A 23,068-nucleotide genomic window follows, 5' to 3' on the forward strand; every position below is an offset into this window, starting at 1 on the left:
CAGTCAAATTGACAGATCTGTCGGTAAAGCAGACCTTACCTCCCTAATGATGCTGGCGGTTTCGGACACTGCATGTAGGATTGGTCGAATGGATTCAGTCAAATTGACAGATCTGTCGGTAAAGCAGACCTTACCTCCCTAATGATGCTGGCGGTTTCGGACACTGCATGTAGGATTGGTCGAATGGATTCAGTCAAAATGCCACCACTGTCCTGTATGACTCGTTTCAGGCTGGCGGTGAGATTACCCAGAAATACTTTCACATACAGATTGAGTTCTGAGGGGAGAAGCCACTTGTTTAGCATGGGTGTTGTCTTTGACGTCTTCATTAAAACAAACACAACACAGCTGGGTTACATTACATTGGCAGAATGACATTGAAACTGTAGTTAGCAAGACATGGTGATGATAGAATGACTTTAACCTCACTCCCATCTACAAACAAACAACTACACAGGTGAGAAGTGAGAGAATACCAGTGTTACCACATTCCTTTGGATAACAGCAACAAAGGAACACAATGGCACATTTCTACCTGCATCCAGGAACAGGTTACATGCCTTTGGTGTCGTCCTGGCAGCTCATTATAAGTTAGTCTATTTTGACATCTGTTAAACAAGACAATTATATTGTGACTAATCTAATAGTTTCATTGTTCTACATGGAAGATTATGTAGGGGAATTCCAAAGGATGATTAACAGGTCTACAAATTCATTTAAAAAGAATAGTTGTCTATCTTACCTGTTTCCACTTTGAGAGACTGGACAACCACACTGGAGAGGGCTTGTTCTAGGGACAGAATGTCCTGTACTGGTTCCCAGGCTGGAGTCTCCTTTAACGAAGATAACACTGCCTCCAGGATAGCTGACATCCTTTACATAGACAAAATGTGTTACTATTATTATTAGTTCTTTTTCAAAATAAATATTTTTAATACACATGTTACTATGTTAATTGCACATCGCGGGAACAGAAAAAAACACAAGCATCTTTCCAGTGGGGAAATCTGCAGAAGTGAAGAAATGTGGAATTCCCCAGGTTATTTCTGACCCATGATGTTCAACTAAAAATAATAAAACAAATCCGATTTATGTTTAAAACGAAGGTTCTTTTAGTATTTCTATATAGTCTTCTATTGTTTTATAGTTATGGATAATAATTTATATGCAGCGAATAAAGCTTGTTTGGGTGGAGAATAAAGTTTATCCACAAATATATAAGGTTTGCAACAAAACAATGTAATCTGTGTGAATTATTAAAATACCCACAAAAAAAAAAAAGGAGGTTAGGCTCACATTTTCCAGAGATCCTTCTCCACGGCCCCACTCGCTAGCCGGATGAGAACTGGGAGAATTCTCTCAGCCCTAGCTTCTGTGATGTTAAGCGGTCCCATAGCATGCCCCACATCAGGAAAGAGTGAAGCAAGAGTGTGGAGCCAAGTCTGGAGCAGGGGGCTGGGACTCTCATGAGAGGCATCTCCCCAGCCTGCCAACGCCTGCAAACATAGCGCAAACGCATGATCTGATTAGACCTCGAGGGCTCCAGCACAGTACAATGGAGGAGATCTTGAAAGCTCCAGGACAGTATAATGACTTCACCAGTTGGTTGTTTCTAGGCAGCCATAATCATATTCCTTACATTTTTTGTCAAATTCCTCACCGTTTCTCAAGTACTATCCGTATCTGACAAAAATAGAGATCAGGAAATGTAGGTAACATGTCATTTTAAGAGAACCACATTTCAATGTAGCTACACAGTAAAGCAGCAGGACAGTAGATGAAACAGAGTTTCTATTTAACTACATGTGCATTTACCATATCTATGTTAATTGTGTTTAACAATGCAATAGTCCGGAACATTTGCATTTTAATATGCCACTTGACAGCTGAGACCCATGAGATAGTTCTTATGTTCATAGTGATGCTTGAACTTAATTGATTATAGCAATCACTGGGCAGCCAGACTTTTTTTTTGTGTGTGTTGAAATACTTTCCAGGTTGTGTCATAAAATCTGAATAAAACTAAAAAGAGATTGTTAGTAAAGTGGACACATGATACCTTCTCAAAGAGCATCTCAGTAAGTGATGTATTGTCTGATATTCCTTCACCATCAAGGATCCTCTCCAGGAGATAGCCAGCGATTCCCAGACTCGTGGTATTCCCTGTCAATGAAAGCAAAATCTCCCTTTATTTCCCCGACAACTATTCTGGAAGCATGATGCTGTTCTTGCACACTACCGCCCCGTCCCCTCCACGACAGGGTTACAACACTGTTAAATCTACTGTTTACCAGGAGGACATTTCAATACACTTCCTGTGATCTTTGGGATTTCAGCTTGGTACCCAAACAGCTGTATTCCGGTACTCATGTTACTGTACCTTGGCTTTGTTGGGACAGCCATGCTGAGATATTCTGAAGCAGGCTGATGTAGTCACTCCAGTTACTGTCATTTGGCAAAAAGTAATGCAATTCTTGCTCAATACTGAAAAAAAAAAGAAAATGTTGATATTTAAATGTAATAATACACAGTTGTCTTCAAAGTTGATACACATTTTGTAAAAGCATATATTTAACTACACTGTATGGGAAAATGTATATATTCAATATTTAATAAATTAACAAATAAATACATCTCACGTACATCAGGTTCCAAGTGTCAGGGCCATCATCTTGGGAGATAGTCTTAAAGTATATTTTCACAGTTTCTAACATGGGTATTAGAATGGAAGCAGCAGGCTGTGGGATGAGTGCTCTCACAAGGTTCTGGAGTCTTCCAATCACTTCAGTGGTGAGGTTCCTGTCTTTGGGAAAGCCTGACTCGCTGGAAGAGAGGGCCAGCTGCATGGAGCCTTGCAGCACAGCAAACAAGTCAGTGACCACAGCTTCAGGCAGCTGCTCTGTGAGGGGAGCCGTGCTGTTCAGAAGGAGCTTTGCTTCATCTAAAAACAAGCTTTGGATGTCTTCGGTGTTGCGCTCTCCTGGTCCGGTGGCTACAATCACAGTGTCCCAAAGCATTTCAAAAATGCGGACAGCCATGTCAACATATGGGCTTTTTTCAGCAGGTAGGAGTAGCTGTATATAATCAATTAACTTGTCAAACGCCATCATCTGGCTTGACAGATTGAACAGAGTCTGGTTGGCGTCTCCTTCTGACTTGAATGTGGCAAGGACTTTTATCCCTTCTTGTAATAATTTAAACACTTTCACTGCCATTTCAACATCTTTTGACAGTAGACTGAAAAGTGGATCCATGTTATATTCAGAATCGTTTTTTCTCATGGTTTCTAGTCGGGTGACAATGTCCTCAATAGAAACCGAGGCAGTGGAGATGTTGACCAGAGCTAAAGGTTCCAGCAAGGCTGAAGCAAAGTCTAGCAGTTCTGAATAGTCTTGTCTGAACTGTTCTTTTAAGAATGGGTCTGTGCTGTTTTGAGGCAAAGTACTTAAGAGCCGGTCCATGAATATCTTCACATTTGGCATGATGGTCTGGGTAAAGAACTGTAGGACCTTCCTCAGGTCTGACACATCAAAAGGAAGAATAGACTGAACGAAGTCTTTGGTCAAGTTCACCATAGAAAGCAGGCTAGAAGACAGCTGAATGCTGGATACCGCATTTGCCAAAGCCATTTCAGTAATTCGAAAAAGTGGATAGAGACTCCCTGAAATGTTGTTTTGGAGGGTTATGTTTTCCAGCTTGTTGAGGTACCATTCTGTTATTTCCAGGTACAGTCCGATGTCTTCCAATCGCAGATTGTTAATGGCGGTCTTGGTGGTCATATTGTAGGGATAGGTTCCATTTACAAACATCTGAATGAACTCATCCAATATCTGAACTCCAGTATCAAACTGCTCTGGGGATTCAATGCCAAGCTGTCCCATGCTGGATTTTATTTTCATCAGGCTATCGGAAATCAAGGTCACGGTTGTTCTGATCCCGTTAACCAGAGATCCATCTTGCAAGGACACCGACGTAAAATCATAAAGACCTTCCAGCTGTCTTGGCAAACTGCTCTTCCCGTTTAATTCTTCTGTCCAGTACTGCAATATGGACTTCACAGCTGAAATCCTGCCTTTGATTTCCTTTGTTAAGTCCATTTGCTGAAGCAAATCCATCAGCTTGTTTGCAAGCTCCAGAGTACAAGACAAAGAGTCATTTGGTCTTAGCTTATAGCACTCTTGAACGCCAACAATGTTGCTAATTTCTAAAACCAGCTCTGATGCATTGGGCGCACCCACTGCATGGAGAATATTGTTGAGTTCAGTTATGTTGAGGTTTGAGGTTTCCAGTGCCTCCTGAAGAGTGATCATATTGAAATCCGGGGTAGACACAACCTGTTTAAGGAAGGCGAGTGTTTGAGCTACTGTCAGGTACACAGCGGATGCTGGAACAGAACTGTTTGTTGTTGCTCCCAGAGGAATGAGCATGGAAATCAGATCAGTGGTCAAAACAAGGGACATGTTTTCCTGCAGTTTTAAACTGAATTCGGAATTATTGAATCGGGAGGCTAGTTCAACCAGAATGGATAAACTGTTGTTGTTGTTGTTGATGTCATGTAAAGCTTCTGCAGCCTGCATAAGCACGTTCAAAGTTTCGTAAATGACAGCCGTGCAGTTGGGAGAAGTCATTGTGCACAAGTTCACTGCCTCAAATAGCCTTGCTGTGTTGTTGACTATGTTTCCCAATTCCACTGCTTGGCTGTCAGGTAGGAATAGAACAAATTGCTGCAGCACTGTCAAGGGAGCATCGGCACCGATTGAGACCCATTTCTGCACAGCAGCGGGGGAGAGGAAAGGGAGCATGTCCAGGGCGACTTGATGTTGGTCATAACTGAGCAGCAGGGAGAAGTTGCTGTTAGTTTGGATGTAAGGGTTCTGTATTAGCAGCAGAGCCTCTGGTTTCACATCAGAGTTGAGGAAGTTTTGAAGTTGCTTGAGATACCCGTTCAGTAGCGCTAGAGGCTCATCCCGGGATTGGGCCACTTGATCGAACACCCCAAGAATCTGCAGCACAAGCTGAGTAGCTTGAGACCCGTTTAGATTAGCTTGCAACAAGGGCTGCAGCACTTCTTTGAAGAAGGCCTGTTCAGATAAATTCAAGGAGGAGAACTTGATGAGGGTTTCTCCAATGCTAAAAGTTAGCGGCCGGAGACCGCCACCCCCTGACAGCCATTTTTCAAGCAACGAATCCAGCTTGTGGATTGAGGGGTTAGTACTGTTTATGGGACCCATATTTAAAGCTGCCAACAACTTCTTGTTGTTTTCCACGGCCTGTAAAACACTGCTGACAATCTCTGTGCTGCTGGAACCCCCTTCCTTCCATATGGCCTCCAAAGGCAGCAAGTGGAAGGTCTCCAGCATGCTGTGTAGGAACGTTGTGGAGATGTTGCTGTTGAGATGATCCAGTGAAGTTGCGTTGGCCAGTAACTCAATGCTCGATTCCCCCAGCTGCACGATTATCCCCATTAGCTCTTTGAGGACTTCATTCCTAAGGGGCTGGTTATTCGCTTGCTCAGTCAAATACTGCCTTAGCAGCTCAGCCGCATAATTCTGGAAACTGTCCTGAACAAATAATACACTTGCACGAAGTATCCTACAGTTAAAAAAAAAAAAAAAAGGTTGCGTTAATAAAATAGTCACCCCAAACAAACTGAGTAATAAAACAATGACTTAATTAGTACATAGAAATAAAGTTACTATTCTAAGAAATGTAAGAGATTTTGGAGCACCACGGATCAGGTAAACTTGATTTTCTCTTGTATAAGTTTCCCCAATCCACACAGCCTGTACTTGTATTATGAACTACTCTCCAGAAGCTACAGGGTCACCTCGGTACAATGAACAGGTACACAGGCTGGACACGTAGTTTATACAAAGGAATGCTCTTGATAGATATGATCTGGCTACCTCAGTAGCGATGTCTGATCTTTGGCCACTTCTTCACAGAGCGCCACAGTCATTAGGACAAACTGCTTCCAGCTGAACGCAGAGCTGCAATCCAGGGACATGGCTGAATTGATGAAAGTACCTAAAAGACACAAGGGATCTATAGTGCATATCAAACAAGAACATGCTGCAAAATCTGTATTTCTCAATAAAGCTATATATAGTATATAATAGGATAATTTTCACAGTGACTGTAGAGCAAGTAGCGGGGTTCTGAAAACTGTTTAAATATCATATCTGTAATTTTTCTTTTCATTCTTATCAGGACTACAGCAGACATTTTGAAAAGCGCTTTGAAAGACACTTTAAAGTTATAAGTGTAAAAAGTTGTCAGGATGTTAATGAAAAGAAGAATTACAGGTACATTATTTAAACAGTTGTAGCAACACATGGGGAAGTATAACGCTATATTTTTCAAAACCCTGCTACTTACTCTTCAAGGTCTACTATTCTTAATACTGTACTGCCCATAAATCTTCATGATACTTGATCATTCCAGAACTCAGGAAACATTCACTGTTCCAAACCACTCTGTATGTTTCTAAGTGTTCAGTGGCTACGTGTAATCAAGTTGAGAGTGTATTCCTCGCACAGTCTTGGATGTGTCAGGGTCTGTCATTCAAAGAGTGCAAGAGAAAGCACCCTCTTGATTAGAGGTAGCCACCAAACACATTATATGTCATTAAAACAGACGACATTCTGACATTAAGATACTTAATCTGTTTATACAGAACCTGTTGTGGTTTAAACGTTTAGAATGTGTTGTCATTGACATTCCGAGTGTGAGATCTACACTCAGCGAAAGTATAAGTGTAGTTGTTGCTAATAGGCTCCCATGGGGATGTGACTTACAATATGCAATTACAAGGACTGTGGTAATGCTATCACATAGCTAAATACATAGACAAGTCTAGCAGACAAATTGGATCATTTTATAAAAACGTGTTAAGTGAAGTTTGTAGATGGTTGAAAAAATGATTAATTAGTAATTCAGCGACAATAATGATGTAAGCAGAAACATCAATTACAGAATGCAATTAATTAGGGTAATAAACAGGTGAGGAATACATGACATGGTGCGAAGCCCCTTTACTGATACACATAACACTAATGAAGGGATTGGCTTTGCATGGGATGAATCTGTAATCTTTGTATCTTGCACAGATATTCCCATAGCACATTATCTTGTAATCTATGCAAGTTGCAAATTTGTTTTTGTTTTTTTTCAGATTCAAGATGAACAACAAGAGAGTGAGAGAGCATGAATATGAAAAGCAATCCTGTAAAAAAAAAAAAAAACACTCGTGAGGAAAAGTCAACAAGTTTTTACAGTGCATCACGAAACCACATTGACTTGCACGGTCAATTTCAAAGCACTGAAACATGCTGCTTATTATTTAAAACCAACACGTTTCAGAAACAGCAGCCATCAGCACTTGTATACTGTGTTGTGATGCTCTCTGTTTCACCTGAAATGTGTCCATTTTAAAATAACAAGCAATACGTTGTTGTGCATTTGAGAGCATTTTTTGCAGCCCTTTCTCCTCTGGATTTTTTATTACATTTTGTAGTTAGTAAGTCAAATGTAAATGAGTCCTGGGGGTAAACACCAGGAGGGTTAATATAGTTCAACCTCTTTTTTTGTTTTGTTTTAAGAAGCAGGCATTCCTGATAAAAATGAGATTTTTTTACCCTGCAAGTAGGGCTTCTGATGTTCGGTTTTAACCGATAAAACCCGATAAAACACCACCCCCCCAGATACAAAAAAAAATTAAATTGGTGGATAGCCAATAAACGCCAGAAAAACTGTGGAAATGGTTCATCTATTCACGTTGACTTTACCCTTTTCACATTAAAAAAAATAAAACCTACTACAAAAACAATAATAAATACATTTCCCTGTGTTGCTGGTCAATGTCCCGCCTTCCTGACTTGTATCTATCATTGATTAGTTCTGAATACTTTAAACCCGCCCCAACTACTGAGTGACAGCACATTCCTACATTTCTATTGGAGACTTCGCTTGCGAGATTTAAAACGAGATTACAATCAGGATGGAGGCTTGTTAGCGGGATTTAAAGCTGTATTACAGTTAAGACACAGAGGATTTAAAACAGACTTGTGGCGAAATGTACAAAAATGCCTACACACAAAAACCCCAGAAGAATGTTCCTGAGACCAGAGGGATTTCGTTGTGGAAGACAGCAAAGGAAAGAAGTTACAACTTAAGTGTGCAAGTACTGTAAAGTTACTATACATATTTTGACACACACACACCAAAAAAAAAAAAAAACGCTCAAGCATTTTGGAAAAGTAACCAAAAACACTAATTTCATACAGTATATCAAACGAAAGCCCAGAAGAAAACCGATTTACATAAAACTCGAAATAAGCCCAAAATAAGCCCCGAAAAATACAATTAATAAAACCCGAAAAACAGAAGCCCTATTTATAAGCCTTCACTTGATGCGTTTGGAAGGGTATTTAATCTTCTTACAGAACAAAATGAAATGTGCAAGTAAGGTATGACATGGAAATAAATTACAGGACATAACATTCATTCAGAATTTTGGGATATATTTTCAAAGCTTTTACTCCAGTCTTTAATAAACTCCTATTTTTTGAAGAGGTAAAACACATTTTGTAACATTAACAGGATTTTTTTTCTGCTTTTCAAGAACAGGACAAAAATATTGCCCATAATGTAAATTTAATAATTGTTCAAGCTGCTATTGCTAACTTACAGTTGGGTGGTACGGTGGCGTTCGGCTGACTGGAGTAAGCCACAATCCAGTATGCTGTGTCAAAGTATGGTTTCACTGTGGGCCACAGAACGCTGGCCTGAAGTTCAAAACCCAGCTGCTCAACTTCTTCCAGTGTCCTAGCAGGTGGAAGACAAATCATGACAAAACACAAAGGACACTTTTATAAGAGATTATACTATTCAATTAAACTTACAAACTTAAGAGGAAACTCAAAAACACCTAAAAATACCACTGTGTGAATAAATTCCATAAACTTGTGCTATTATTACCATTTAATCAACAGGGCTACATTTAAATAAATCCCTTTACATGTTAATGAAAATTTGTTCAAATTTTCTTTCTTTAGGTAAAAAATATATTTAACAATTACCTCAAATGTGTGCTTATGTTACGTTTCACCTCTAGAAATCCTAGAAGAAACTATTACGTTTTGTCATCAGCTTCCTCCAATCCAAACATTTGTCAAAAGAATTGCAACAGATTATTTGCCTTTTGGAACCTGTTTAAATGCTCGTACCTGCAGCTCACTTTAGTGCTAGTTTTATAATATGGATTTCTTTCTTTTGGTTATTTCATTAGCTGCAACCACTTTAATTTGAGTAAAAACCCTAAAGGGTTATATAAAGACCTTAAGAACCACACTTAGAACCTGGAACAGTCAGCAGGAGACGTGGGAACACAAACAGAAGGTGAGTAAACATGAGCTCAGAGCAGAAAGTGGAAAGGTAGGGTTATGAATGTGTGGAATACGTGGAACATTAAAAAAAAAAATCTGATTCTGTCCTAGGCATTAGATTTCATCACACAGAGAAAATAGTTTCCTAGCAAGGGACTAAACTCGATAGGTCAGGATTGCCTGTTCCAGTTCCCCACATTTCTAGTGTTCTTATGCACTTGCATATGATATTATATTAGCGAGCAGCTCCAGTGGGTTTCAGATGCTGACCTCTCCTGCAGCATTGCAGTCCAGTTCGCAGTCATGGCTCCGGTGTTTCTAGCCCAGGCTCGCCAGTACTCCGAGCCCAGGATCTGAGTGACCCTGCCGATGACCTCAATGCACTTCAGATAGGATGTTTCCAGAGTTTCCCATGCAGAGAGGATCTGGGGAGCGGTCACCTCACTTGTTTGAGTTCCATTAATCAAATCAATCAGCATGTACACCTACAGAACATACAGAAAAGAGTCACACTCTGGCATTGTAACGAATGAGATACCGTACAGCAATGGTCGAGGGCTGTTCAAATATTTATTCAACTCAATCAACTGCAGCCGATATCGACAACGCTACCGCATGACAGGAAATGCAAGGGTGCCTGCACAGCTACTGTACAGGGCAACAGTGTCCATCTATACAACAGTTTAGATGCAAGATCATGAGCACCCCATCTCACATTTTGGGCTATAACATTGCATTCTATATATATTTTTTTCTTATCCTGTTACTTATTGAAGCTTGGGTTGAAGTGTGTTTGTTTATTGTTAATACAAGCAGAGTATAGTAAAAAAAGAACTATGGTAAAAGCACAACTGAAAGGACCATAACACATATTTGTGCACAAAGCAAATCTGGAATTGCACAGAGAAACGTGGTATGAACAAACAGTTTGCTTTGTTTTTAACTTTGTTCTTTCAATAATAAATAATAAAGAATGGAAATTTCACCCACAATCTAGTGTTCTGGTGTTGCACCTCTATGTTCAACGGCCGTAAGCACGGTAAAACATGACAAGTCATTGCAAAGGTGTTCAGCTGAAAATCCTTCTATTAAAGCGCTTTGGTTTTGGGCCAAAAAACTGGTTCCATATTATTTTCACATTCTTGGCATTACAGTAAGCCGCTCCTGTCTCTGGCAAGGCTGTTACAACACACAAAGTGTTTCTTAAAATAAAGCCTACACCCTACTGTGAGTCAGCATGTTGTAACACTGTAAAAGACAAAGTGTATGTAACTTGTTTCTCCTTCTATAACAAAATAATAATGAATGAACAACAAAGCTGTTCGATTCTCATTGTCACAGGGATAAAAAAAAAATGGAATCCATTTAATACAGGACTTCTTTATCCTTCCATAATTGAAACACATAAAAAAAAAATATATGGAAACCCCATTCAATCAGATGAATGTATTATTGGCTTAAGTGTATTTACTCATAGTGTGAAGTGTATTTACTCATAGTGTGAATGGCTTGATTGCTTCTTAGGTGCAAATGCCTCCATGGAAACTCTTTTGTTTCCTCTGTTCACTTACTTTAGTGATGAGTGGGTCCACTGTTTTCTGAAGCCTCATGAGCAGGAGGGACGGATTCTGGTTGCATAACAAGGCAGGCCAGTCTTCCTTCACAAGGGTTACCTGGGTAAAGAGGTCAGCCCACGGAGCAGTGAGGCTGGAACAGGCCACCTGCCGCCCTGGCTGCAGCACCTTGAAGAACACATAACGATTCTGAGAAATGAACAGCATCACTCACATGCATCGCCTGCTCTACTGACTGCAGCGCCTTGAGGAACACATAACGATTCTGAACAGCACCATTCACATGCATCGCCTGCCCTCCTGCAACTGGATTGCAAGATGGGATCATTTATAGACAGTAGCTTAGCACTGGCAGATTGCATATGGAAAATAAAAGACTGAGCTACTGAGAACACATGAAACCTCTCCTGCATAAGGACCTCAAATGAGGATGTTTAAAAAAAGGCTTTCAATTGCTTCAGGGTTAAAAATGTCTTCCACTCAAATGCAAGGTAGCATCATATGAGGACAGCAGATAGTAAGTCTTTTAGCCAGTTTAGACTTACTATGGTATGCCCATGCATGCATATCTTTATGTTATTTGGAATTCACTGCAATGGCCTGGTTTTGGCATCCTCACATGAGGTCACTATGCAGGAAAGGTAACACAATGATCTCATATGAGGATGGCAATTTTTTTTGCATGTAACACAAGAATTTATTTATTTATTTTTTTTTTTACTTCCGGTGTAAATATATATAAAAAACACCTCACCTCCTGTATTGTTTCCAAGGTTGCATTTATGTTCTTTCCAACCCAGGCATCAAAAAAAGTGTTGTTGCTTAGCAATGACTGAATCATGCTCTGCACATTGATGGCAACTGCCTCTGCATGGCTCAGGATATCTGTATAGGGTAATATAATAATAATAATAATAATAATAATAATAATACATTAATTAAACTGTAATAGAGAATCTGACGAGAAACACATACTAGGATATCCAGCTGGTTTACAATAAGTATTCTGTAAAGCAGGTGATGTAAAAATAGATCAAGTTCAATAAATTGCCTTCCTGTTGGCATCTGACACCAGCGTGCAGTGATCTGTATGGTCATCTAGCAGCGCAACCGAAACAGATCAAACTGAAGATATCCAGTGAGGTTCTCTATTCCTTTTCCTTGCAGTGCTAGGAGCCCGTGCCCCTCACCTGTCTGTGTCTTCAGGAGGTCAGTGGCGAACTCCATTATCCCCACTGCCACCCCGAGCGCCCTCTGAACGGAGGGCCAGCCTGGGAGCTCTCTCAGGGTATGGAGCACTGCGGTCGTCATGTCCACGAATCTGCACCAGACAGCCAAGACACAAACCACAACATGTACTGCTTGCTTTGGACAGCCTGATAAAAACGATGCAACAAAAATAATGCAATGTCCCAAGTTTTCCTAATGCTATGCATTTGCAATACTTTATTATGGTTTTCCATGTTTCACACCCTGCTTTACCACTTCTCTTTGAGCTTTACAATGATTACCTATGCATAATGATTCTTTAACTATGCTTCACTACATGCTGCTCTAGACAGGAGAATTTTTAATTAAAACAATTATGATGATTCTTGTGTGAAAATGAATATGAAATAATTACGATTTATGTACTGTGATGCAAGGGAGCCCAATATCCAATAGATTTGTGCTTGTTTTTCTAGAGATCTGTCTGTATGTTATCATCATAATCATAGTCCAGATATGATAAAGGCACACTCGACAATGGAATATTTTCTTCACAGAGTACAAATAGGGTGCTCGGCCCAACATTTACATTTACTATCCAAATGTATTTTTGCTTACGACTAAGTCGCCCTGGATAAGGGCGTCTGCTAAGAAAGAAATAATAAATTAGACCAAAAAGCAGACACTGACAACTAAGCCATTCTCCTTTATGAAATCCAGCATGCGATGGGGTTTGTTGTTGTTGTTTAATTTAATTGTAAGCGCTGGAGAAACAAGCTCTACAGGGCTCTCTAGATCCGGGGTGCCAAAAGCTGGCCTTTCCACTCCTGGCCTTTGTTCCAACCCTGAACCAATTAACCCTCCGTCCACAGCCACAGCAGATCACAGAGAATGCAGTAAAAGCAGATATTGCAGATGTGTGTTTCTGTTTCTCACGTGATTTCCCTGGTTGTCTTGTTCATGGACAGCAGGATGCTGTCGGTAACAGCCAGGAGCCAGTCGTTGAGCACCGTGCTGGTGTTGGTGAGGGTGGAGGTGATGTCTTCACTGCCAGGTAGGAAGAGACTCAGCAGGTTGTTCACTCTGAGAATAGCAAAGCGCACATCTGACCTGGAGACTCCTCGGCTCCACGCCAGAAAGATCTGCACAATGAAAGCAAAGACAGCAGAGTATGTTAGGAGTGCAGAGTGGCAGTTTTCCTATGTGTCTTCCAAGCGTCTTAACCACAATGCAAAAGAGCCAGGCTCGTCTGCATTCCTGGTTATAGAGCTTTTAACCTCATCTCATCTCAGCGACAATGGACACAATCGCACAACACTGCCCGCTACTGGGGACACAATCGCACAACACTGCCTGCTACAGGGGACACAATCGCACAACACTGCCCGCTACAGGGGACACAATCAATGTCAACTTCAATACGTTCTCTCCTGGAAAAAAGATTTAAAATAATATTTAAATAAAAATTAATTTAAAGGGCCAGTGGCCAGTTGCATAAAACACCTGAAGTCCCTGCCCCTTAAACGTTTCCCTTAACTCTTCCTTGAGTTTAAGGGTGTTGCAGAAAGCTAGCAGCTCAACACATTTCAGTCAATACCAGAGTTACGTGGAAATGCTATCTTTAAGTGATGCACTTAAACACAACTCTCAAGGTGTTTTATACAACCAGCCACAGATTCTAGAAGATATTTATTTCAAATCACCTGTAGAGCCTTTTTTTCTAGAAGGAGAAAAAAAAATCAATATCCAATTCAAAATAAATAAGAAACAACTTAAGTATACTTAGAAGCAACCAATATTAATATCCAAGTTGTTTATTTCTGGTTTGGTTATAAAGTGTTTTGTTTGAATGAGTTAAAAGCTTCTAATGTCATGTGTGAATTTTTACATTTATCTAATATGTATCTTCATGTTCAGTGTGAGCAGTTCTGGGTTCTGTTGCACAGAAATTCTCATTTCTCTCTAAATATCCCTTTGCCTGGCTTTGATCTCTTCCAGCACCTCCTACTCTATACTCACAGTATACCTAGACAGAGCAGGGACTGTAGGTGGGCTGGCAGAATTGATTTGAATGGAATGAGGGTGGGTGTTCAGTCCCAATATTTAGGATTGTCAAGCTCAATGACAGGTAAAGGCAGATTTATAAAATATATACATATATTAACTCAGTGCTGGAGCAACATAACTCAGACCCACTCGGAATGAAGGGAAACACCCTCAAATATGGAAATGTAAAATAAATGAATAAAATTCACATGACAAGCTACTAACTCTCAGATGTTCTGCACTGTGCATGCCATCCTCATACCTGCTCTGCCACTTTGTTCCTGTCGATCCTCTCAAATACAGGCTGCAGCCCGTTGTTTGCGCAGAGACTGTTGAGGCTGTCTTTTGTTGGAGCCCCAGATCCATTAAGACCCAGGCAGATATAAGAACTGAAGGCATTGAAATCCACCAGAAGAAGCGCCTAAAAAAAACCCAAAAAAACACACATGCTATCTTTGTTACCCGTCAAGACCACGGACCATGCCAGGAGGCATGTAGCAGCATACCGAGTGAAGTAGCAACAGATTAAACAATCAACAGAGCAGCATTAAAACAATTAAAAACAACTAGAGTCCGTCCTATTAAATTAGATCCACCGAACAAGCATTCATGTGCCAAACGGCCTCTTCTCCTTCCCAAACTTTTCTTAAGTTCTTATACCCATATGAATGTCTTTACAGTTGACTTTTGCCTTGCAACATAAAGGGCACTGTTTACTTCTGATACCCAGGGAAGACACAAAGCCCCTAACTGAGGTTTCTATTAAAATCCAGGACCTTAAAGGGAAGGACCCAAGCACTTCTCATATAACATCTAAAAGGATACATCCCTTTCTAGTATAAAACCATCAAGTTGTATCCACTCACCAGAGGGCAAGAGGGTTATCTCCTTTTATAGTCAATGCACCCTGTTGTCCCTTAAAGTCCATATGTCACCTATTTCACATTACAATTGATTAGATTTTATTAAACTACACTAGAAAAGTGTTCTAATATATATAACAAAATCATTTATACCTTTGCGCTGTAACTGTAACAATCATGCCAGCGTTGTTATTATCTCCTGCTGGAGGTTCAAAACAGTTCAGAATCGGGCCTCAAACCACTTATTCTTCCTCCCCACAATTTATTTCATTACACACCACACTCCCGCTGTCCTTATTGTGACACAGACTACTCAAAACGTTGGAGAAATTCGTAATGATCGCTTTCAGTCTGAAGCAATGTATATCTCTCCTCTACTCCTGGTATGTGTTCCCCTAGTGACGTCACGCCAACTTCGTGCATCATCTGTGCGTTGTCGGTATTTTCCGGAATTATTGATAGTTTTACGTCTCTCAGTGGCATAAAATTGATCACAAAATTGGAGATTTAATTTCTTGCTCATTGTGAAAGTAAACCAAGTATGACCCCAAAACCAAAAAATGATTTTTTATGTGAGAGACGGACTTCAACTATAAACAGTATTAAAAGCATACCATATCTGACAGAAAAGAACCAACCTTGTCTAACGGAATGACAACAGTGTCCAGCAGAGCTTGTTCTTGGCTGGTTGAAATGTGAGGCTGTCCACTCAGAACATCTTGCAGGGAAATATTAACACCTGAAAAGAAACATGCACATATATGTTATATAGGATGTACAACATATACATAGAGTGATTACAAAGAAGACTTCAGAAGATGGTTCTTGTTTTGTTCCAAGCAGTAGGGGTCTGTGCTAGGACTTTTAAAAAAATTTAAAATTGCAGAGCATATCTAAACAAAGGTTTTATACTGGAGTTCACCAAACTTGAAGCAGTATGCCAAGGTCACAGTACAGCAACATAGTCTTATACTACAGCACTTCTGTCTAATACAAACACAAACAGTTCCAGTGGAGATGCATCACTTAATGCATGAGAATTGTAAGCGTGGGACAGGATGGGACAGCGCGGTAAAGCATGGGACGGTGTTGGACAGCATGGGACAACACGGTAAAGCGTAGGGCAGCATGATATAGCATGGGACAGCATGGAACAGGAAGGGACAGAGTGGGACAGTAAGGTAAAGCACGGGGAAGCATGGGACAGCACAGTAAAGCATGGTAAAGTATGGGACAGCACGGGACAGCATGGTAAAGCATGGGACAGCACGGTAAAGCATGGGACAGCAAGGGACAGTGTGGGACAGCATGGTAAAGCGCAGGGCAGTGTGACATAGCATGGGACAGGAAGGGACAGCATGGGACATCATGGTACAGCGTGGGACAGTCTGGGAGAGGATGGTAAAGCATGGGGCAGCATGGTAAAGCATGGGACAGCACGGTAAAGTGCGGGGAAGCATGACATAGCATAGGACAGGAAAGGACAGCATGGGACATCATTGTTCCTTGCTGTCCCATGCTGCCCCATGCTTTACCATCCTCTCCCAGACTGTTCCTTGCTGTCCCACGCTGTACCGCCTGGGAGAGGATGGTAAAGCAGGGACAGCGTGGTACAGTGTGGGACAGTGTGGGACAACGTGGTAAAGCGTGGGACAGCACTTATAGAAATACTTACCAGTAGTACAAACATAAATAATGTAATAAAGTGGTATACCTCTTCCAGGCCAGTGGAGAATGTACTGTAGGAAGTGAATGGCTTCATCGATGGTGGGGGTCACAGACTTCAGAGGGATATTAGCCTGGGGGTATCCTTTCTGTACAATCTGCAGTATGCTAAAGCAAGGAGTGGGAAGACATGTTCACGTTGAGGTGCAAATAAAAAGAATAGAGAAAAGTGCAAAACTGACAAAGGACAGAAAGATACTTGTCCGCTTGTGAACATTGCTATTGATAACAGTATACTTTGACTGTACAGTTTCATTGAAATTATTTAAATAATACACATAACCAGGTTATTTTTATTTATTTATTTCTGGGAATGAATGAATGAACTACTGTGGTCTAATTGTACTACTGTGTTTCATTTCAGTGCATCTGTGAGTAAGCGTTTGCTGCAGTCTTTAATAAACTCATATGCAGTTTTTTTTTTTTTTTTAGAACATGAGCCTGTTAAAGAGATCTTGAATTACATTCCCGAGTGGTTTGTTTCTAATGCTATGGATGTCAGCCTGCTTCTCTCACCTGTTCATATTCTCCAGCAGTTTAATCCCTAGCTGCACTTTCTCATCCAGACTCCCAGGAAGGAAGAGATAGGGCAAGTCTAGCAGCGTCTCCCAGACAACAGACTTGTTCTGCAGCTCTGCTATCACCCCCAGGACTATCACGCTTGTGTTTAAAACCTCCACTGGATTTTCCGTCATAACCCTTGTGAACATCTGAGAATAATAACAAATATCAAGTCAGTAACCAGCACCCCCACTAATTAACAGGATTTGTATCCTAGTAAAGTATATTCCAATGAAAGGGGCTGAATCATTTTTTAAGTAGCATGTCTTGTTTGTGAAAGTCATTGAAACAATTTCACAGTTGTAATTTGGTTATCCAAACACCCCCTGCTCCCAATTCCCATATATAGCTTGGAGTGAAAATAACTCATGGTCCTAATATTTTTATTTCTTGGTTAATGTTCAGACCAATAAAACATAACTCCACCTGATTCATTGTAAAGAGGCATGCTTCTAGGAAAGGGCCATTTGACAGACAGAACGTCATGTAACTGTCCCCCATGAAGTCCACAGCGCTGTTGCCAGTCTTTTTGACATAGGGGAGAGTGTAATTGCACAAAACCTTCTTCAGAAAATCAGCAGAGACCAGCATTTCATTTACCCCGTCCTGCATTTCAAAACAAGAGGGGATCATTACAAACTCACCAAAAATAAATGAGAGAAACTTTCTTTTAACCAAGGGAATATTTCTTTTTTTTCTTTGTGTGTCTCTCTTTCAAAACTTAAGGTGGTTTAAATATTTAGCATAATCTAAATCACTTTATCTGTTAAATATAATGCTGTTATTTTAAAGACCATCTCATTTCACTGGTAGACCCTGCACTGAATCTGTTACACATGACCAGTACCTGATCAACCTGTACTGTCTGGTTTATCTGTTAAATATGATGCTGTTATTTTAAAGACCATCTCATTTCACTGGTAGACCCTGCACTGAATCTGTTACACATGACCAGTACCTGTTCAACCTGTACTGTCTGGTTGAGTGTGTCAATATTGGAGGTGATGTTTGCCAGGCTTTGGAAATCAGCATCTGAAAGATGAAAGGAGTCTGTTACCAGAGCTGGCATGAGTGCATGTTGTGCAGACTGAGTCAGAGCAGGATTGCACCCTGGCTTTGACACCGCAGGGGATTCCACAGGACTCTCTGCATGGTGCACCTGCACCACTGGCCTTCGTCCTGCAGGGGGTGGTACCTCATCAACATTCACATGCGAATGTCCTAACGGAGTATTATCACAACCGGATAACAGTTCCCTAAATTGTGACTTACTGTTTTGTACAGACTACACACGTTCATTACGTTTACATGCAGCCTCAATGCTGTTTAAATTCTGAATACTCAAATACTTTCATTCAGAAGAAAATATATCAATAATGTAGCATACTTATCATTGTGGTCCAGATGTTATGCATGTCAGTCAGCTGTGTGAGTAACTCCGAACTGCTCCTCTGCTCAGCCGATCGTCCCCCACCAATGCCCAGTTTCTCAAAAAACTCTCCGTTTAAGGGAAAGCTGGCCATCCTGCAAAAATACCAAGAAAGCAAGGCAAGAGGTCACTGAGATGAGGGGCTGAAGGTCACACACCAACAACACCTACAGCTGCCCTAGAGGTAACATTAGTAAAATCTGTGTACAACTGAGTTTAAGGAATGGGCTAATAATTCTTATTTATTATCAACACAATTGTATATAAGTCATTAATTCAGTGCAGAATTCCTCACTAAAAGAGCAGCAAGAAGTATAAATAGCCACTGAAACAACTTGATTCTACTAAGACTTTCAAATCATCAGCCAGATAGAAGCTCCAGATTGGATGCTACGGGTGGTATTTGTAAGGGACCTGCTTTAAGGATGTTGATACTGGTATTTGTAAGGGTCCTGCTTTAAGGATGTTGATACTGGTATTTGTAAGGGATCTGCTTTAAGGATGTTGATACTGGTATTTGTAAGGGATCTGCTTTAAGGATGTTGATACTGGTAGTTATCAGTAATGTAATATTGGTAGTTTAAATGTAAGAAACAGGAACATCAATTTCAACCAGCAGGAGATCATTTGGTATTAAATAAATCCATTCACTAATGTGTTGATTTCAAAACAAGAAAAGCTGTCCTTCCCTCAATATGGAAGTCAATTGCAATTGATTGGTACTCAGCTGTAACGGTGAGTGAAGGACAGATCACCTGACATATTATTGGGTGGTGTGCAACTGGTAATTTGTTTTCAGTTTAATAGCCTGGTATTTAATGGGAGGAGAAAGATAACTGCTGTCCTACTATACTCCCTCCCTCCCTTCTCAATTGTCTTACCAATTGGCATCTTCAGGGGTCCAGTTTAAACTTTTTGAGAACATCATCTTATTAGTCTGTGGCTGAAGCGATTTGTTCTTGCAAGAGCTGTCAGCGTCACACAAGAGTGTCTGGAGGAAGGGGAAGAAGCCGGCGCTGGGGAGGTTACGAGGGGCCACATAACCTGCAAAGAAAAACAAAGGGTAATCCGTCACAGAGGCTTTTCAAACACAACCCTCTGAAAAATATACAACACAGCGGCCTCTCAAACACAACCCTCTGAAAAATATACAATCCGTCACAGAGGCCTCTCAAACACAACCCCTCTTTAAAACTAAATCAGCCATTCTCAGTTTGCCACTGAGAATACAAATCACCACTAACATGAATCAGGTACTCACAGGCAGATTGTTTTTCAGGTGGGAACTTGGACCGGGTGATGGCTAGGATTATAAAGATTATTAGAGGCCAGATGATAAGTGCTAGAGACCAGACCTGCAATAGATAAGAAAATGACAGGTCCAAGTCATGAGCACCTTCAACTGGGACAGCATTACACAATTCACAGGATGCTGTCTTCAACTGGGACAGCATTACACAATTCACAGGATGCTGTCTTCAACTGGAACAGCATTACACAATTCACAGGATGCTGTCTTCAACTGGAACAGCATTACACAATTCACAGGATGCTGTCTTCAACTGGGACAGCATTACACAATTCACAGGATGCTGTCTTCAACTGGGACAGCATTACACAATTCACAGGATGCTGTCTTCAACTGGAACAGCATTACACAATTCAGAGGATGCTGTCTTCAACTGGGACAGCATTACACAATTCAGAGGATGCTGTCTTCAACTGGAACAGCATTACACAATTCACAGGATGCTGTCTTCAAGTGGAACAGCATTACACAATTCACAGGATGCTGTCTTCAACTGGAACAGCATTACACAATTCACAGGATGCTGTCTTCAACTGGAACAGCATTACACAATTCACAGGATGCTGTCTTCAACTGGGACAGCATTACACAATTCACAGGATGCTGTCTTCAACTGGGACAGCATTACACAATTCACAGGATGCTGTCTTCAACTGGGACAGCATTACACAATTCACAGGATGCTGTCTTCAACTGGGACAGCATTACACAATTCACAGGATGATGTCTTCAACTGGAACAGCATTACACAATTCACAGGATGCTGTCTTCAACTGGGACAGCATTACACAATTCACAGGATGCTGTCTTCAACTGGGACAGCATTACACAATTCACAGGATGCTATCTTCAACTGGGACAGCATTACACAATTCACAGGATGCTGTCTTCAACTGGAACAGCATTACACAATTCACAGGATGCTGTCTTCAACTGGGACAGCATTACACAATTCACAGGATGCTGTCTTCAACTGGGACAGCATTACACAATTCACAGGATGCTGTCTTCAACTGGGACAGCATTACACAATTCACAGGATGATGTCTTCAACTGGGGCAGCATTACACAATTCACAGGCTGCTGTCTTCAACTGGGACAGCATTACACAATTCACAGGATGCTGTCTTCAACTGGGACAGCATTACACAATTCACAGGATGATGTCTTCAACTGGAACAGCATTACACAATTCACAGGATGCTGTCTTCAACTGGGACAGCATTACACAATTCACAGGATGATGTCTTCAACTGGGGCAGCATTACACAATTCACAGGCTGTTGTCTTCAACTTGGACAGCATTACACAATTCACAGGATGCTGTCTTCAACTGGAACAGCATTACACAATTCACAGGATGCTGTCTTCAACTGGGACAGCATTACACAATTCACAGGATGCTGTCTTCAACTGGAACAGTATTACACAATTCACAGGTTCCTGTCTTCAAATGGGACAGCATTACACAATTCACATTAACAGGAATAACACTAATAATTAACAACATTTTGGAATCTATAATAATAATAATAATAATAATAATAATAATAATAATAATAATAATAATAAATTAATTAAATATGTTTTCATTTATTTTGTTTTAAAATGTATTTATAATTAATTGCCAAACACTTATATATAAAGTTTTCTTACCGGCTGTCTCCAAACACTCAGACAGTTTTTCCACAGTAGCAGTCGCAACTGCTGCAGAAATGAAGCCATTTCTAAACGAAAATAAAATAAGAAATAAATGAAAAATAAAAATTACTGTCCATTAAATTAAAAACAAAGCACATTTCTCGCTACACACAATAATTCGAACAGGCTGTGTTTCCATGAATAATAGGTAAAATAAACAGCGTTAGAAAATAACTTATGCAATAACATATGATAATTTGATTTGGGAACCACGTCAAAAAAGATGATTTCGTTAAACAACAATAAAAACCTCACGTGACACTGACTCAAGTCTAAAATATCAATATAAACTGTTTATTCTGTGTTACATTTGATTTGGAGAAACTGAAATTTTCGTGCAAATTACTTAAATTCTTAACTAAAAACAAAAACACAGCAATAACAACCATATTATTAAATATTTCGCACAGTATCCGCAGGAAACGCATCAACAGCAAACAAAAGCGGGATTGCAATGATGGTTTTATTTTTTAATCTAAGCTGCTATCTTTGTAATGTCATACGATTACCCACCCGCTTCAATATGTTGTTTCACTGAAGTGATTTGAACACTGGTCTTTGATTACATGGAAATAATAACAATAGCAAATAAAAAATATCTTTACCTTGTTTTCCACCAATGTATCACGCTTAACTGGTTTTACCGTCTACCCAAAACAGACCAGGTGAATAGAATTCGAGTTAGTAGTGCACCTGTTTTATACCTACACCGCCCACACTGTACCTATGTGTGACGCAATAAGACATCTGGGCTCGTTTCTGTATACCAGGACGATGTCCTATCAGGTTAGTACGACGTCAGCTGCAGAATATAGGACAGAGGTATCGTTTTATATAACGTTGCTCACACTACTACACTCCTGTTAATTTACCTGGCGTTTAAAATACGACAGAAGGACCACAGTTGTTTCCGCCATTGAACTTGGAGAAACACTACCTGCTATTACCTGTCCCCTTTTTGTTTTGTTTTTTTTTTAGCTTGGTTTCATGTTATGGCCCGCTAGCAGCATTTGTTTTATTTGCAATTGTCAGTCCTGTTCATCCTCTTAAAAAAAAGGTGTCCTTATTAAAATGCGTAGCTTACATCTTCTAGCAGTATCTGTACGCTAGCTCTGCTGGTGTACTTTCTTTGTGTTGCTGTTTCTTTAGATGCCAGTACTGATTGTCAGGTTTGTCACAATTTCCTTTAATATTTAGGCTTATTATATTTTATATATTACACTATACTTATTAAATAACTCTGTATTAAGCCTGTGTGACACTGG

The 23,068-nt window shown here is 40.3% G+C and overlaps 1 protein-coding gene across 1 annotated transcript; it reads right to left on the reverse strand.

The window, feature by feature from the left end:
* Positions 1-96: 96 nt before the first annotated feature.
* LOC131738193 (uncharacterized) lies at positions 97-22,468 on the reverse strand. The gene is made up of 24 exons (XM_059032560.1): positions 22,409-22,468; positions 21,759-21,829; positions 20,055-20,148; positions 19,675-19,837; positions 18,752-18,888; positions 18,323-18,396; positions 17,791-17,970; positions 17,320-17,513; positions 16,793-16,911; positions 15,717-15,817; positions 14,478-14,636; positions 13,106-13,311; positions 12,151-12,281; positions 11,715-11,845; positions 10,958-11,128; positions 9,657-9,871; positions 8,690-8,826; positions 5,907-6,027; positions 2,644-5,592; positions 2,381-2,484; positions 2,060-2,163; positions 1,297-1,496; positions 743-873; positions 97-277 (listed from the first exon to the last, which is right to left on the reverse strand). The coding sequence occupies exons 2-24, from the start codon at positions 21,825-21,827 to the stop codon at positions 99-101; spliced, it is 6,069 nt and encodes a 2,022-aa protein (XP_058888543.1). The 5' UTR covers positions 21,828-21,829; positions 22,409-22,468; the 3' UTR covers positions 97-98.
* Between the last annotated feature and the right edge of the window lie 600 nt (positions 22,469-23,068).

The sequence above is a fragment of the Acipenser ruthenus genome, chromosome 10 (genome assembly GCF_902713425.1).
Source record: "Acipenser ruthenus chromosome 10, fAciRut3.2 maternal haplotype, whole genome shotgun sequence".
Taxonomy (NCBI): domain Eukaryota; kingdom Metazoa; phylum Chordata; class Actinopteri; order Acipenseriformes; family Acipenseridae; genus Acipenser; species Acipenser ruthenus.